At 38.7% G+C, this 14,467-nt stretch overlaps 1 protein-coding gene across 1 annotated transcript in view; it reads right to left on the bottom strand.

Annotated features, from left to right (window-relative positions):
• Positions 1 to 14,467, bottom strand: part of pdia5 (protein disulfide isomerase family A, member 5) — a 90,614-nt gene that overhangs the window by 51,681 nt on the left and 24,466 nt on the right. The window contains exons 4-6 of the mRNA XM_036139026.1: positions 8,365 to 8,448; positions 8,169 to 8,214; positions 492 to 584 (exon numbers count right to left, since the gene is read on the bottom strand). Of these exons, the coding sequence (XP_035994919.1) occupies positions 492 to 584; positions 8,169 to 8,214; positions 8,365 to 8,448 (223 nt within the window). The remainder of the gene's footprint in view (positions 1 to 491; positions 585 to 8,168; positions 8,215 to 8,364; positions 8,449 to 14,467) is intronic.

Here is a 14,467-nt window from a genome sequence, read left to right as displayed (position 1 = left end):
ATATTAGTTCCCTCTCCTCGTCATCACCTGCATGATCTCAGCAACTTCCAGAACACCTTATTCAGCATAATCTCTTGTTGACACGTTCAAAAAACCCCAAGGCAAGAAACTGCAAACTGTCAGCTCTGCTGTTCATTAATTTAAAGGGCTTTTCACCGAGCTGTAGTCACTCTTAGCTTGAGTTGACAAGTTGTGTGCAATAATGCTATGAAGATGAAGGTAGCGCCATCAGATTTGGCAGGATGAGAGCTGCCTGAGAATCCCTCCATCCTCATAAGGTTGAGCAGCTGTTTGAAGAGCAACATCTGACATATAACCTATGTACGCAGCTTTGTGTTGCACAAGTGAAAATAATGTTTCTGCAAGCTTCAAAAGCACATTTTGCCTCTACGTGAACGAAGAGAAGGGCCCTGCACTGCATCAAACGGCTCGGCGGGAGTCTTGTGATCACAGTAACTGTAAATCAAAAGTTTGTTAAGGTCTTTGCCTACTTTCTCTGTTTCGATGTGGACGACATCTTTTGCTTCAGGGTTCTCTTCCCACAGCGGCGGCCCTGATGGGTCCTTCAGAAACGCCACCATAGACTGAATGAAGAAGAAAAAAAAACAAACAGGATGCCTGTCAGAATGAGTCTTTAGCTGTGTGTCAAAACAAAGGCAACAATACAGACAACGGTGCCGATTTATGTTGCTCCTAACTTGAATTCAATGCTGTGCAACAACATCCGGTTTCCTACCACGGCGACACTGTGGCAGCGTTTGCTGCCTACATAAGAAGCCGACTGTCTAACGAGGCAGACACCTGCAATATTTAATTGATCTTGATTTTATTAACAAAGCTACTTAGTAATGATATGAACTGACAGCTTGGGTAATTTCAGGAAACCACTTAGGGAGAAAAGGAACAGCCGCTTGCAAATGTATTCACACGCCTTAAACTTTCTGACACTGCGTCATGTTATAACTATTGTGTGCCACACTGGGATTTTATGTGACAGACCTGCATAAAGTGACAAAAAAAATTCAGGAGGAAGAATGACAGTTTTTAACATATTCTTTAAAAGAAAATTAAACGTGTGGCAGCCCTTTGTATTTGGTTCCCTTGTCTCAATAGTTTGCATAAAAACCCAACATTATTCATTTAATTTACAATTGCAAGTCTCTTGGTGGATGTCCGTACCAGATTTGACTGAATTTTTCCCAATAAATCTTTGTACAATGGCTAAAGCTCAGTCAGACTGGATGGAGAGTGTGTATGTGGAACCATTTTCATATTTTACAGCAGATTTATGTCTGGACTCTAACTGGGTCATACTAACCTTAATAAGCTTTGATCTTTGATTGCATTTTAGCTCTGAATGGATATTAAGGGTTGTTTTCCTGAAAGATGATACGCACAAAAAAACTTGCGGCACAATGTTTAACACCAAACTTGGCATGTACAAAAATTAACTCTATGAGAAAGTGTGCAGTAGTCCATGCAAATTTTTCACCTGTCATGAAAATGTGCGGCAGCAACATGAACTTCTTTAATCGAAAATTAAAAACCACAAAGTACTTAAGCTCACCCAAATCCACTGCAATATGACTTCATTTATTTTTATTTAACCCAATGAGGATCAAATCTGAGTTTTTTTTCATGAGTTTGAACTTTTATAATTTAAATATATATATTTAAATATAAAAGAAAATAGAATCACATTTAGCCTCATACAATTATGGAACAACTCAAAATGATGGAAACAACCTTGATAATATGTAGAGTGAATATTTCTCTGTTTTTCCTCAAAAGTAAATGCGCATTGGTCCGTGCGCTCAGAACCATTTGTGAATCATCAAACTGGCTCTTTACTACTGAAAAAGAAAACGTGGTCGGATTCATTTATAAGTAGTCAGGTGTGAGACAACAACACGTCAATTAACAGCTCCATAAAGTTGTGCATCACTGCGGAAGGATGGCAGCGTTGGAGCTGCTGGAGGACATAGCAGGTGGAAAAATGCCATGGGAGCATGTTTTAAGAGATCCTGCTGACCTGATGATGATGATGATGATGACGATGATGATGATGATGAGCAGCTTATTAACCGGTTCAGATTGCCCAGCGAACCTTTTAACTGGCCTCAGCATTCGAGGGAAACCAAGAGGAACCGTGTGTTCCTTTGCCGTTTCAAGTCCCAACTCCGCTGCGCTCTTTTCAGAGGGAGCTGACTGACAGGTCGGGTAATTGACATCCCTGAGCCGTCCCAAGCTTGCCCCCCTGAAACTACCTCATCCATGTTGTTCAGATACATAAAAGTCACTTAAACCGTGGCTCTCGTTTGCAGCGAGGAGTTGATTTCCAAATGTAATTAGAGCTATGACTGCGCTTATATTGCTATAATCCTGCTCACCTCAGGATTCCACTGTACCACCATAACATTTATATTTATTCTCATAATAGTCGTGTCTGGAACAAAATAAGAGCAGTCGTCATGCGCAATTGCCAACCTAGTGATTATTTTATGTAACATACTGACTCATCTTAAAGATTTAAGATACTCCACATAGTGTGTGGGGGGACAGACTTCCTCATTGAAGTATAGGAGGCATATTCACTACTTAATATGATCAGTATTAAGCAATAATTGAGCTCAATGCAGCAGCTGGAAACGCCGTTTGAATTTGATAAACAATGTAGAACGGGTTCTCGCAGACAAACTTTATATTTTCAGCCAGTTTCTTAATGAGTCGCCAATGCCACTGAAGAAGCTGTTGGTTTACTGTAATTCACTACAAATATCCCTCGAGGTCTCTCTGTGACTGACAGCTCCGTTGCCGTGGGTAATTGGACACGTGGTGGGAGTATTTATCCGAATATTTATACTGATTTCCATGTGAATGGTGCGAGGACAGGGCAGCCCTAGGTACACGTGCAGGAGCGTTCAGTTCCACGCAAATTCTGATTTATCAAGGCAACACATTTTTTTGTGTGCCAGAGGTTTTGGGATTCTTTCCTTATCGCCAACATTTAGTATGAGAGCTGCGCACTCTTTCGTACACGAGTCCCCAGATCTGTCCTGCGGCCGACTAACAGTTGTCCTGTCAACAGGTTTTTTCCACCTAAGCTGTGTAAGGCTCTCCTTGCCGGGCCAGACCGTTTAGGTTGACGGCCATGTCTTAGATTGCAGTTGTGTGATAGCGTTTCCCTTTTCAGGAGGTAGATTGAATAGTGTTCCATAAGATTTTCAACATTTAGGACATTTTTTTTTAACTTTACTCTGGTTTGAACTCCTTCAAAATTTCTATGTTTCTTGGTCTTCATGATCCTTTTTGTTCGCTAAACCTCTGAGGGCTTCACTGACAACTGTGGCCTTGTACACGGGTAGCCAGTATTTATAAAACCGAATATCTCCCCAACATCGTTTTTAAAAATAATATTGTACACACAGGATCGTTTTTAGCAAATTTACATCCACACAAACCCCTCTCAATTCACAATTGGCCGTTGCTTCAAACATGCCAGACGCATAGGGGGCAGTGTAATGCAAAGCTAAAACCTACATCAGCCAACCAGAGTCCTTCAAAATAAAAGCAACGCTGAACAGCATTGCTCCTGTGTAAAACATCTGACCTTCAAACGCCTTTTCTCTGTCGCAGTTCAACATATCGGAGCAGCTGTGCGTGTAAAAACAGAAATAGAAAGGCCTCTGAACCAACTGTAATGTTTATAACGTTCCATGCTTTTACTTTGAAGTCTCGATACCGAGGTGAAAACAGGAAACGCTGTGCGTGTGGAGGTAACATCAGTTGGAAATGAACAACCAGAGATGCTGAAGGTTAGTGAATTTGTTCAGTTTAACATTGATTAGACCCATGTTGTTAACAATCACAACAAAAACGTAGAAATCAGCACCTCTTTGACAGCAGTATTTTTTTTACTCAACTGTCTGACCAAGTCAATATATTATAACAATGGCTGCTGGTATGTGACGTCAGCACAGCTATACGCCGGACCCTAAAACTACATCTTTTCATGTACACATGCAGGCTCAAACCCGGAGTATTTAGAAATCTCCACTTTGGCCGGAGTTTTTAGAATCATTTGTTTTTAGGGGTGTAAAACGTCGTTTACGTGTGGATGAAAGGCATAACCGCATAAAAATGTATCACCTTTCCAGGATATCTGGTTACATGTGGACAGGGCCTGTGTCTAAAAAAAATGCAGTCAAGTGTGTGGTTTTATTGTGACAAAGGGATTTGAATATTTTTAAAAGGTACAGTACGACAGAAAATACGTGAAATAACATGTTTGAGTCATCTCTGGAATGGAACCAGCTCCACGTGTTTTTCTATGAAGCCTGTGGTTAGAAGGATCTCAAGTAGATCTTTAAATCAGTGACAGAATTAGGTCTTTCAACAATTTTATTAAACAGCTCTGTCAAATTTCCCATTAAGCTGCATCCTTTCACAGTGGCTTCACCTTGTGCTCAGCCCCTCTGGAATGCTCTTAAGTGGTTTGAATCATACCTCCTCTTGAGAGAATACAGAACAGACCAACATGTATCTTAAAAGGCACTAAATGAATTTTGGTGCGTGTTGAAAATGTCACCGCTTCTTCTTCAACATACATGCAAAGGAAAGTAGAATGTACGTTTTACTGCAGTTTTAAGAAAAACCTAAAACTGCAGTAAAACGTTAAATCCTTGCACTAAACCCAGGATATCAGTTAAAACGGACCAGGGTTCCTTCACATATCTCAGTTTAGAGATCCAAATAAAATCTGTTACATAAGATTTTTAACTTGAACAACATTTCTGTGGTGCATGTGGTTGTGTCTGGAGCTGGCACAATAACGCTATTCCAAACATTATTAAATGCAGGTTGAATTATTGTGTTGCTATTTATTTATTCCGGTGCTCCAAAGACAAACCAAGAGTCACATCTGCAGCAATGTTGATTAAATCTAGAAAGTATTGCATCAATTTCAAAGTCTCTGTACTGCCTGCTTGTTTGTTTTTTTTTTATTAGAAATTAGTTTAGCGGTTTCTGAGACTTTGTAATAGTCTTGGTCCTGCTTATTTATCAGAGCTGGTTTCATTCTAATATGTTCAAAGAAAATCCCAAAATTAAAGAAAGGCCTCCATTTCGATGACTTACGGATACCCTGCATGAAAGTTTAAGATGAGCATTTATAAAAAAAAAAAAAAGAAAGAAAAAGAAATAGTAAACTCACCTTTAATACAAATTTTTAAAGTGTTATATTCTGCTACAGTTTTTAAGCAATTTAAACATTTCAATATTTATAACTACAGTCTAAACGTGTTTTTGTTTCTTTTTGACCGCCATGAAGCTTAAATGTTAACTTTTTTTAAAAAATCTATTAACTTTAAAAGCTTAAACATTTTTTCTACTCTTATTTAACTAAAGATAAAATGTTAACAGCATTCATCCAAGTTCTACGCTGGTATTATTGGATATTTTTACTTGTGCTGTGTGATCATCTTAGCAGTAATGTCTTAATGCATCTTGATTGTTGGGCTGGAGAGTGGCTTTGTTAATGTGAGCTGGCAACAGGGTTTAAGTTTGAGCGTCTACGTGAAAACACACTAAATTGCCAAAAGGTTTTGCTCATGCCTCGTATATGAACTTGAGTGACCTTCAGTCCCGTTTTTTATATGATGTCTGCTCACCGCTTGCAGCTATAACAGCTTGAAGGCCTGAGAAAGCTTTTCATACGCTTTAGGAGTGTGTAAACAGGATTTTTAAATATTTTTCCAAGAGTGCATTTGTGAGGTCACACACTGACGTTGGAAGAGGAAGCCTGGCTCCCAGTGGATTCATCCTAAATGGGCTCTGTCAGGTTGAAGTTGACATTCTTTGCATGCCAGTCAAGTTATTCCACACAAAACTTTCTTATCTTCACGGACTTTCCTTTGTTAACTGGAAGGCAATCATTTTGTAACAGGAAAGGCGCCACCTCCAAACTGTTCCAATGAATTAGGAGAATGAACCTTTCTAACGTGATTAGGTTTGCTAAAGTATTAAAGGTTTCTTTCACTGGAACTAAGGAGCTGAGCCTATCTCCTGAAGAACGGTCCCACACCATAACATCCTATGCACCAAACTTTACACATTGCGGCCAGGCAGGTGCCGTTATACTGGCAACTGCCAAACCCACGCCAGTTCACTGGATTACCAGACAGAAAGTCGTACTTTGTGAATCCAGAGAACCTGTCTCCTCTGCTCCATTGAATTGCAAGAGACATATGGGTTGGATGCAGCTACTCGGCCAGGGACCCCAATTACACGAGGCTCTATATACACCGTTCTTAAGCAAATCTTAAAGGGACGGTGTGTAACTAATTTGGCTTTTTACTAGCAAAAATCAAGTATTGCTTTTAGAAATACATACTCTGGCAAAGTCTAATAACAATTGCATGAAAAATTAAAGTGTTCTCATAGCTTAGAATAAGTAGTTTCTAAATACATAATGGCACCTACTGGAAGACGCCATGTTGTGTCGCCATTTTTAATTACAGTAGCCTTAAGGGGACAAACTTGTTAGCCTTACGCGGTTTACTGGTTTATGAAGATGTGTCGTCGGCAGAGGAGTACAAAATAAGCTAAGGCTTATTTTGCACTTTCCATTTTCTGTTAAAACCGAGGAGCAACTACACTCTTTTCCCAGCAAGAGGAAAAGAAAGTATCCAAGAAAAGAAAAAGAAGTAATAGCAAGGAGAAAATGAGAGTCTATATTGGCGTAGCCAGGCGTTACAAGGTGAAGACAATTCATGAGGGAGCTGGACTTCAAAATGGATGCGGAGGTTGCAGCTTTCTGCTGGACACCTGGTAAGTTAATTCAATATAAAAATGAAGTTTATTTAGGCTTTTTGTTAGAAACAAGGCTGCCACTTCATCAGATGATATCTGAGTCTGCAGGTTACCAAAATCTATTTCACACGATCGTAGCCATTAGCAGTAGCTAGGTACAACATACAAGAAGGACATACTTGTTGACATTGTCACATTTATGACACCCCGCGGCTTCTGTAGTAGTTATTAAGCACTCAACGGCGAGCACAAGTAGCATCCTATGATATCACACTGGTATTCACTAAGCTCCTCAGAGTGACTCTCACAAATGTTTGCAGATGCAGTTTGCATGACTAGGAGCTGGATCTTATACAGACACATTAAAAAAAATTAATATGGGTTCCGATGAGGCTCATTTGTCAGATTAAAAGTACTTTTTGAAAATAAATCTTTAAGCCAGTATAAAACATACTTTTCATTAAGCTCACATTTCTGTATTAAAGATTTTTTTTTAATTGGTTTGATGTAATATTCTAATCTTAAAAAAATCCTTGTTATTAACAGAAATAATGACGTTAAAACATCAGTCTGTGAGTAATTAATATATATATATATATATATATATATATATATATATATATATATATATATATATATATATATATATATATATATATATATATATATATATATATATATATTGTATTTACCTTAGTTAACTGGATTACTGAAACAAACTAACATTTTGATCATATTCTGCTTTAATGAATATGGCTGAGAACCTGTGGCCACGGCATTCAAAGGATCACCTGGATTCAATGATTTGATGGGTGAGTGTTCCCCTCAGTAAGGTTAGAGGTGGAAGGTTATAGTAACTTTTCTTCCTTCGGTTGATTTTACTCTGTATTGGACGGGTCACATGAAAAAAGCTACATTAATGAAGAATGAGTAAGCAAACTTATTAATGAAATAGTTGATGACATGATTGAAACTATGTCTTTCTCAACCTAAACTCACAATAAAGCCAAATAAACCTGATCCTTTTCCCACTTTTTATACTCATTATGTTTAGCTGGTTTAAGAAGAACCAACAAGTAGTATTTGTTTGTGCATACAATATCTAATTATTAGCTTAAGCCATACAAATAATGCAAAATTGTAATAATACAAACACAATGATTCTGAAATATTGCCATATAAGTGTTAGTGTCTTGTATATATTAAACATTGGCTCAATATTCTACTAAAACAATCTAACCAAATACATACAAAAATACAGAAAATGTGCATAATAGGAAAAGAAAATATTATTATAATTATCCAATATAAAACAGCCTGTGTGCATGCTGGAAATATAAAATGGGATAAGCCCAAACCTTAAATGTAGCAGGTCTGTTGTACTCTGTGTGGAATGTCCCATCTCTGGAAAACACAAAAAGGCACAAGGCACACCGCACCAGAAGTAAGTGGTGAATGATGTATTTTCTTTAGCTGCAAAAGTGACATTACTTTCCAAAATGCACCGAGGTGTGAAGAGGTGTCAGACATCCAGCAGAGTGTCTGGTGACTCACTTGTAATGCAGCAGCTCTGCTCCCTCATGTTTGGAGCTTGGGTCCACCTTCACTTTTTTACAAAGCTTACGGCCCTCTGAATCTCTGGAAAATGTCAAAAATACAGAACAGAAACAATACGGTTTTACAACAGAGGTTTCAAAATGTTGCTTTGCAAACAGAACCAAAAAGCCATAAAAATGGGAGTCCTTTCCGATCCTCACCTTAGTGTAATTCCTGCTGCAGTATAATTTGATCCGTTACAAAGTCCCTCTATCACAGTCCCACTCAACAGAAAGAGACTTTTTCTTTTCTCATTTTATTTTTTTCCCCTCGCTGCCCACATATACTGAAACCTGGCATTTACCGTACGCTGTTTATAAAGACAGCTTTTCCCCCACTGTTTGACATTAAATCAGCTTAAATGTTCCTGTTCTAAGTCAGAGTTACAAGAATTATTGTTGTTCACTAAATGCCAGAAGAATGAGATGTGACTGTTTATTACTTTCAGCTAAGTCAGAACTTTACAAACACTAAGATTACTATAACTGTACAGGATTTAGGAAGACCCAGATAAATATGTTATGACAGTGTAAGATTTTATTTTGCATCATCAAAGTTAAATGCACCTCAAAGACACGGTTTTCCATCATGGGAAAATCAAAAGAAAGATACCAGAAAGAGAAATGTGGACCTCCACAAAGATCTGGACCTCCTTAGCTACAGCAGCAGATGACTTAAGGAGCCACATTCATCTGTTCAAAGAACTATATGCAAACACAAAACACTAGGGGAATGTCCAGTGATCATACCATTCAGTTAAAACAGGTGCTGTGTGCCAGAGATGAATGGCTGACGCTGATGAGAGCACTGTACCCACATGAACTGAAAGGCCACTCAGAGAGGAGGAAGCCATTACACCAAAAGCAACATAAAAAGCCAGATAACAGCTTGCAAATTCAGTCAGGGAGAAACACCACATTTTTTTAACCAGGTCATATGTTCTAAAACTAACAACGAAGAGCCTTTACGCCATTATTTTCAGTGACACAAGAATTATAATGATTTGGACTAAAATGCCACTCAGAGAGGAAGAAGTCACAGCTCAAAGTGTAACATAAAAAGGCAGTTTACAGTTTCTAAAGGCACACGGGGCCAGAATGTATATTCCTGAGGCCTCTTCTGTGATCTGATAAAGCAAAAATGTAAAAATGTTTGGCCAAATGACCCATTGTTACATTAGAGCAAAAGAGGGGGAAGTTTGCAACCCTGATAACACCTTTGCAAATATGAAACAACAATCTTGATCTCATTCCACTAGGTTTTTCAGGAGGAATGGACCAAAAGTGCAGCAAACTATTGTGAGAATCTTGTGGAAGGACACACAAAATGTAATACAGTCTCAAAGGTAAAGAAAGAAATATGTAAACTCATTTTTTGTCCTTCAGAAAAAATGTAAAATGTTGATCCTCACTGACAAACAGGAAAACTTTAGTCTTATTTAATAACACATAGTAAGAAAAAAACGTTATGTGTTATGTATTTTATAAAAATACTGTTTTAAAGACTATGTACGATGTACTTTGAGAAATGTTTATAATGGATAAAGATATGCTATTACGACAGAATTGCACTACACTGAATTTCAATCTGCTGTTTGCTATGCTGTAAACAACTCTCTCCTTACCTAATGTACTGTATTAATAGCTGCTGTATAAACACTGAACTACAGCCATCAGTGGGGATAAATGTCGATGACAACATTCCCCTTGCCAGCATCAAAACATTCAATGAGACTTGCATCTGTAATTGGAGTGGAAATAGAAATGCATCTGGCCACCTACACGTACTTCACACTTGCTTTAACAGCGTTAGCGGGCATGCAGTACTCCTCTTCCTTCATCATAACTGGAAATTTGTGTTGTAGATAGACAAAGTATTTGGAAATGGAGAAAAAGTCGATGGCAACCAAATTCAGAAAGGGAGAATTCGGTTATGGCTGCCAGACCTGCTGCAACACAATTGCAGTGTATACTCAGTGTTGTTTTTCATTAAGATAAAATCTGTGTAACAGTACGTATAGCAAGGCTGCAGTTCAGATAAGGAGCATGTAAACAATGGCACACAAGGCTGACTTCTGATGGCAGATGGCAGCAGTAAGGGCACAACAGGAGCAGATGTAACCCTGACACATACCGCATTTGGAGATGACGTGTAGTCACCTGATTCAAGATCGCTCTGCCGCTTCCAACAGCTTGAAAACTGCCACAGGAGAGAAACGCTGCGAGGAAGCCATTTGAAATGTTCCTTAGGAGGGGCGATTTTACACAGGTCACCTTGCTCAAAGAGGAGATTGAGACTTTAAAAAAAATTTGCAAAATTGTATAATTTTTCTTCTATATTGTCTGTTACCCTTTCGTCAATGTATTTCTTAAAAAATAACTACTTCTGAAAAGAATCAGCATTGGGCTTACAATTCTATTCATATATTTCGAGGCAGCAGTGCAAATCTGTAAACTCTACTCTAGCCTAGGGACATCTGAATATTAGATATGAAACCAAGACTTCTTTTCCTGCCACTGGAATCTGCTGAATGCAGGAAAAATTTGAGGCTAACAAAAACACTAAATCACTGTCAGACAATAGCCCAAAGTGTTGGACACATTTTAACAAATCTCTTTTTATTTTGGTCCCCACAGACTAATATCTTAGAAAAATTACTCATACACTCAGCCAGAGGACAAAAATCGTAGTTTTACTGTCAGTAGATTGTATTGAACCTTTCAAAACAGACACATTTTTAACATTACACTATTATTTATCGACTAAGGTGGGTAGAAATGCAAAATTAATTACATCTATTTGCTTTTTTGCTAAAACTTTGCGTTGGACATTGGTTCAATATTTAAGGCATGGTGAAATTGTTAGATCCTTTACAGTAAGACTTGAAAATGTTTCAAATGATTCATACTTTACAATGTGTTGGTTTATAAAGAAATTATATCAGTGTGTGAAAAGCCTGTTGAATTGGTTTATTTTTAGTATAATCAATAGCTAGTCCGAAACAAAATGTCTACAACATGGTACTAAAACGAAACATATGCCTTTAGGAAAATTGTAAAAGTTCTAATTATTGTATCTAAAATCTAGACAGATTTTAAAACCACGGGCAGATGGTATGTTCTAGTTTGTTCTGAGCTACAGTATTTGAATCAAATATCAGCACGTACTCCGGAACTAGAGCATGAATCACCCCCCCAATAACTGGGTAAAGCACATACCTGCTTAACATCGCTCTACAAGTGACTCATAGGGAGAGAAAAAACAGCACATAGCTTTGTCTCCGAACTGCTGTCCAAGTCAATAAGCTAAGAAAAACAGGTCGAATGAAACTGAAAAGCACAATGACCCCGTGGCTGTTGGTCACTCAGTACAACAAAGGCAGTTAATGCCACTGCAACCAGCTTTTGCTCTATAGATGCGCGCAGTCATTTAGCATTCACCCCTGCAATGACAGCAGTCCATGCATCATTGGCCAAACACTGTACGAAGCAGCAGACCTGTGAATGGTGAGTCAGTTTCACAAGATGTTAGTCATCCTGAATAAAATCCTTCTCAACTTTGTTTTAGACAGCACCCCATGATGGTCAGCAATTTAGCTTTGAGGATTGAGTGAACATGACAAAGCAGAAGATTATTGCTCTGTTTGCGTCATTTGCAAAGGATCTTTGCTAAAAGGGATACATTATACCCCCTGTTTCTAACAAGTGGCACTGTTAACGTAAAAGGTTTGTATCACAAACATGTATGGTATACAAATGATCCGATAAATATTGATTAAATCTCTGTATTAGACAAATATACCTTAAATAGAAAAAGGTACGTTCGACAAAGAAATGGATTGCAAATTTTCTCACTGATTCTGTTTCTGGTGTGTTTCTCTAATCCACTTCAAGGGGTACTTTGAGATGAGGCCGTTTGGTCAAGAGCACCCTACTGCAGCGGCAGGGCACCGGCGTTTCAATTCTAATGTCAAAGGTACACACCAGAAGTCTAGCGACATTGCAGCAAGTCACTCCCGATATGTTTGATATGCATGATCCCCAATGTTAGGGTTAGCTCTTAGGGGAGGGGATAAACCCCCAGGTATCAAATTAGGTTTAGGTATTAAATCCATTGACCTTAGGTTTAGCTTTTGGTTTACACATATAATGTCCAAACCTTTCGATGTGAACTTCTGGCATGGATTGTAAAAATATGACATTGCTCTATGCCTACCGTAGGGTGCCTCTCTGTCTAAGTCTCATCTCTGCTTTTTGGGAATAATGGAAATAATTACTGCTGTCATACTAGAGATCAGGAATGACTTCTGAATTGCTTCTAAAATGAAATGATTAAATATATAGCACATACTGAAAAGCTGTATCTTTTATCGGTCTTGCAACAATGACACACTGTTTTGCAACAATTAATTTTAAAAGCCATCTATTTCACATCCCTAGCGCACTTCAAAAAGTAAAACCTCTCTCCATCAGTATAGTGCATAAAGGGGACAAAAATGGGAAAGGGAGGACACAAATGAAAAAGAGCCTCTTTGTAAATGACTTTAATGGATTTAAAGGCCAACAAGGTATGGTATGTAATCATTAGTATTTGAAAAAAAGATGAATTTGGTTGTAAAACCTTTGGTTCGTTTCGCTCTACTATTCCCACTGCAACAGCCAAAAATCGTACATCTTTCTATGTGTTCATTGGTCTCTTCCAAAATTCCAGAGGAATGGGAAAGGGGCAGCCCAGTTCTCCATTTCCTTCCTGTATGAGATCACCCATCCCACTGGTGGAACCCATTTGGCCAACACTTAGGTCGCTGTCATCTGTTCAAAGTGTGTCATTCTGGCCTCGGTAGCCGTCTTCCTTGGCAGTGCCATCAGTTCTCACGCTGTGAGATGCACTCTCCTCTCCTTCTCCCTCTGTCCGCCATGAGCTCTCAGCTGGAGCTTTGATACGGAGCCAGCCCATTTGAGATGATGGCGAATTATGCCAAACAGTACAATGCTTTGCTATAGAGCCTGGCAGTGGATCCCCGTGTCCTACGGTGATAAACCCGGTTCACTCTAACCTCCCTTGTGGGCATCTGAGCCAGCACAAAATTCAGTTTAGCATTAGCAATGGCTTTAACATTCTAAAGTTACTGGATAGGGGAGAGTCAAAAGTGAAAAAGAGTGAGTGAGGCAGAAAGTATACACTAAAGACGGACATGGATCATGGAGTGCCTTTGTACTGATACATGGACACCAGCACTTTTGACAGGTCCTTCAAACTGTTTGGAATTTTGTTCTTTTTACCATCCGTCTTGTCTTCAATCCCGGATAAGCTTGAGAGAGATTGTGAATGCTGGAATGAGCTCTAGGTGTCAAAAGGGGCCTTACTCCCTTCCTCATTGTTTCCGGTGTTATTATACATTCTTTCCTCTCTGCTGGGGAAACAGAGTTTACGCAGTTGATGGGTTGACAGGTATGGAAAAGAGGATGGTGAAACTGAACATCAGAAGGGCAGAAAGAACAAAAAAAGCCACAGTCGGATCAGTGGGGAGCAGAGCAAGATGTGCTTAGAGAAAACTATTCTTGTCAGTGTCTGTGTTGTTTAGTATTGGGGATTTTCAACAGAGGGGTTAGAAACAGGTTTACTAAGCATGTAACGTTTTTTCCTTTCACTAAACATTGTGTAGACTTAAAATTAACATTCTGCAGGTAACTAGGGGTGCTGGTACTGGTTATCATTTAAGTAAGTCACAACTTTATTTACATGGCACCTTTCAGAGATAAAAATCACAAAGGGCTTTACAGAGTGTAATAAATATCAAATAGAAATTTCACAAGAACAGCTTACAAGAATAACATCAAAAAACATACATTTAAGACACTTTTATTTAGACAAGCAAACGCTTGTCTAAATAAAAGTGTCTTCAACTGCTTTTTAAAAGATTCAATAGAGTCGGCTTCACAGAAAGACAGGGGCAGGGCATTCCACAGTCTTGGAAGCTTGGAAGGAAAGGTCCCCTCAAGTTTTAAACCGAGTCTTAAGGCCCTTCAGGCCACATTATCCTGGCCTGAGGACTAGAGAG

Source organism: Fundulus heteroclitus, chromosome 7 (assembly GCF_011125445.2).
Source record: "Fundulus heteroclitus isolate FHET01 chromosome 7, MU-UCD_Fhet_4.1, whole genome shotgun sequence".
Classification (NCBI taxonomy): domain Eukaryota; kingdom Metazoa; phylum Chordata; class Actinopteri; order Cyprinodontiformes; family Fundulidae; genus Fundulus; species Fundulus heteroclitus.
This window is presented reverse-complemented; position numbering and strand designations above follow the sequence as displayed.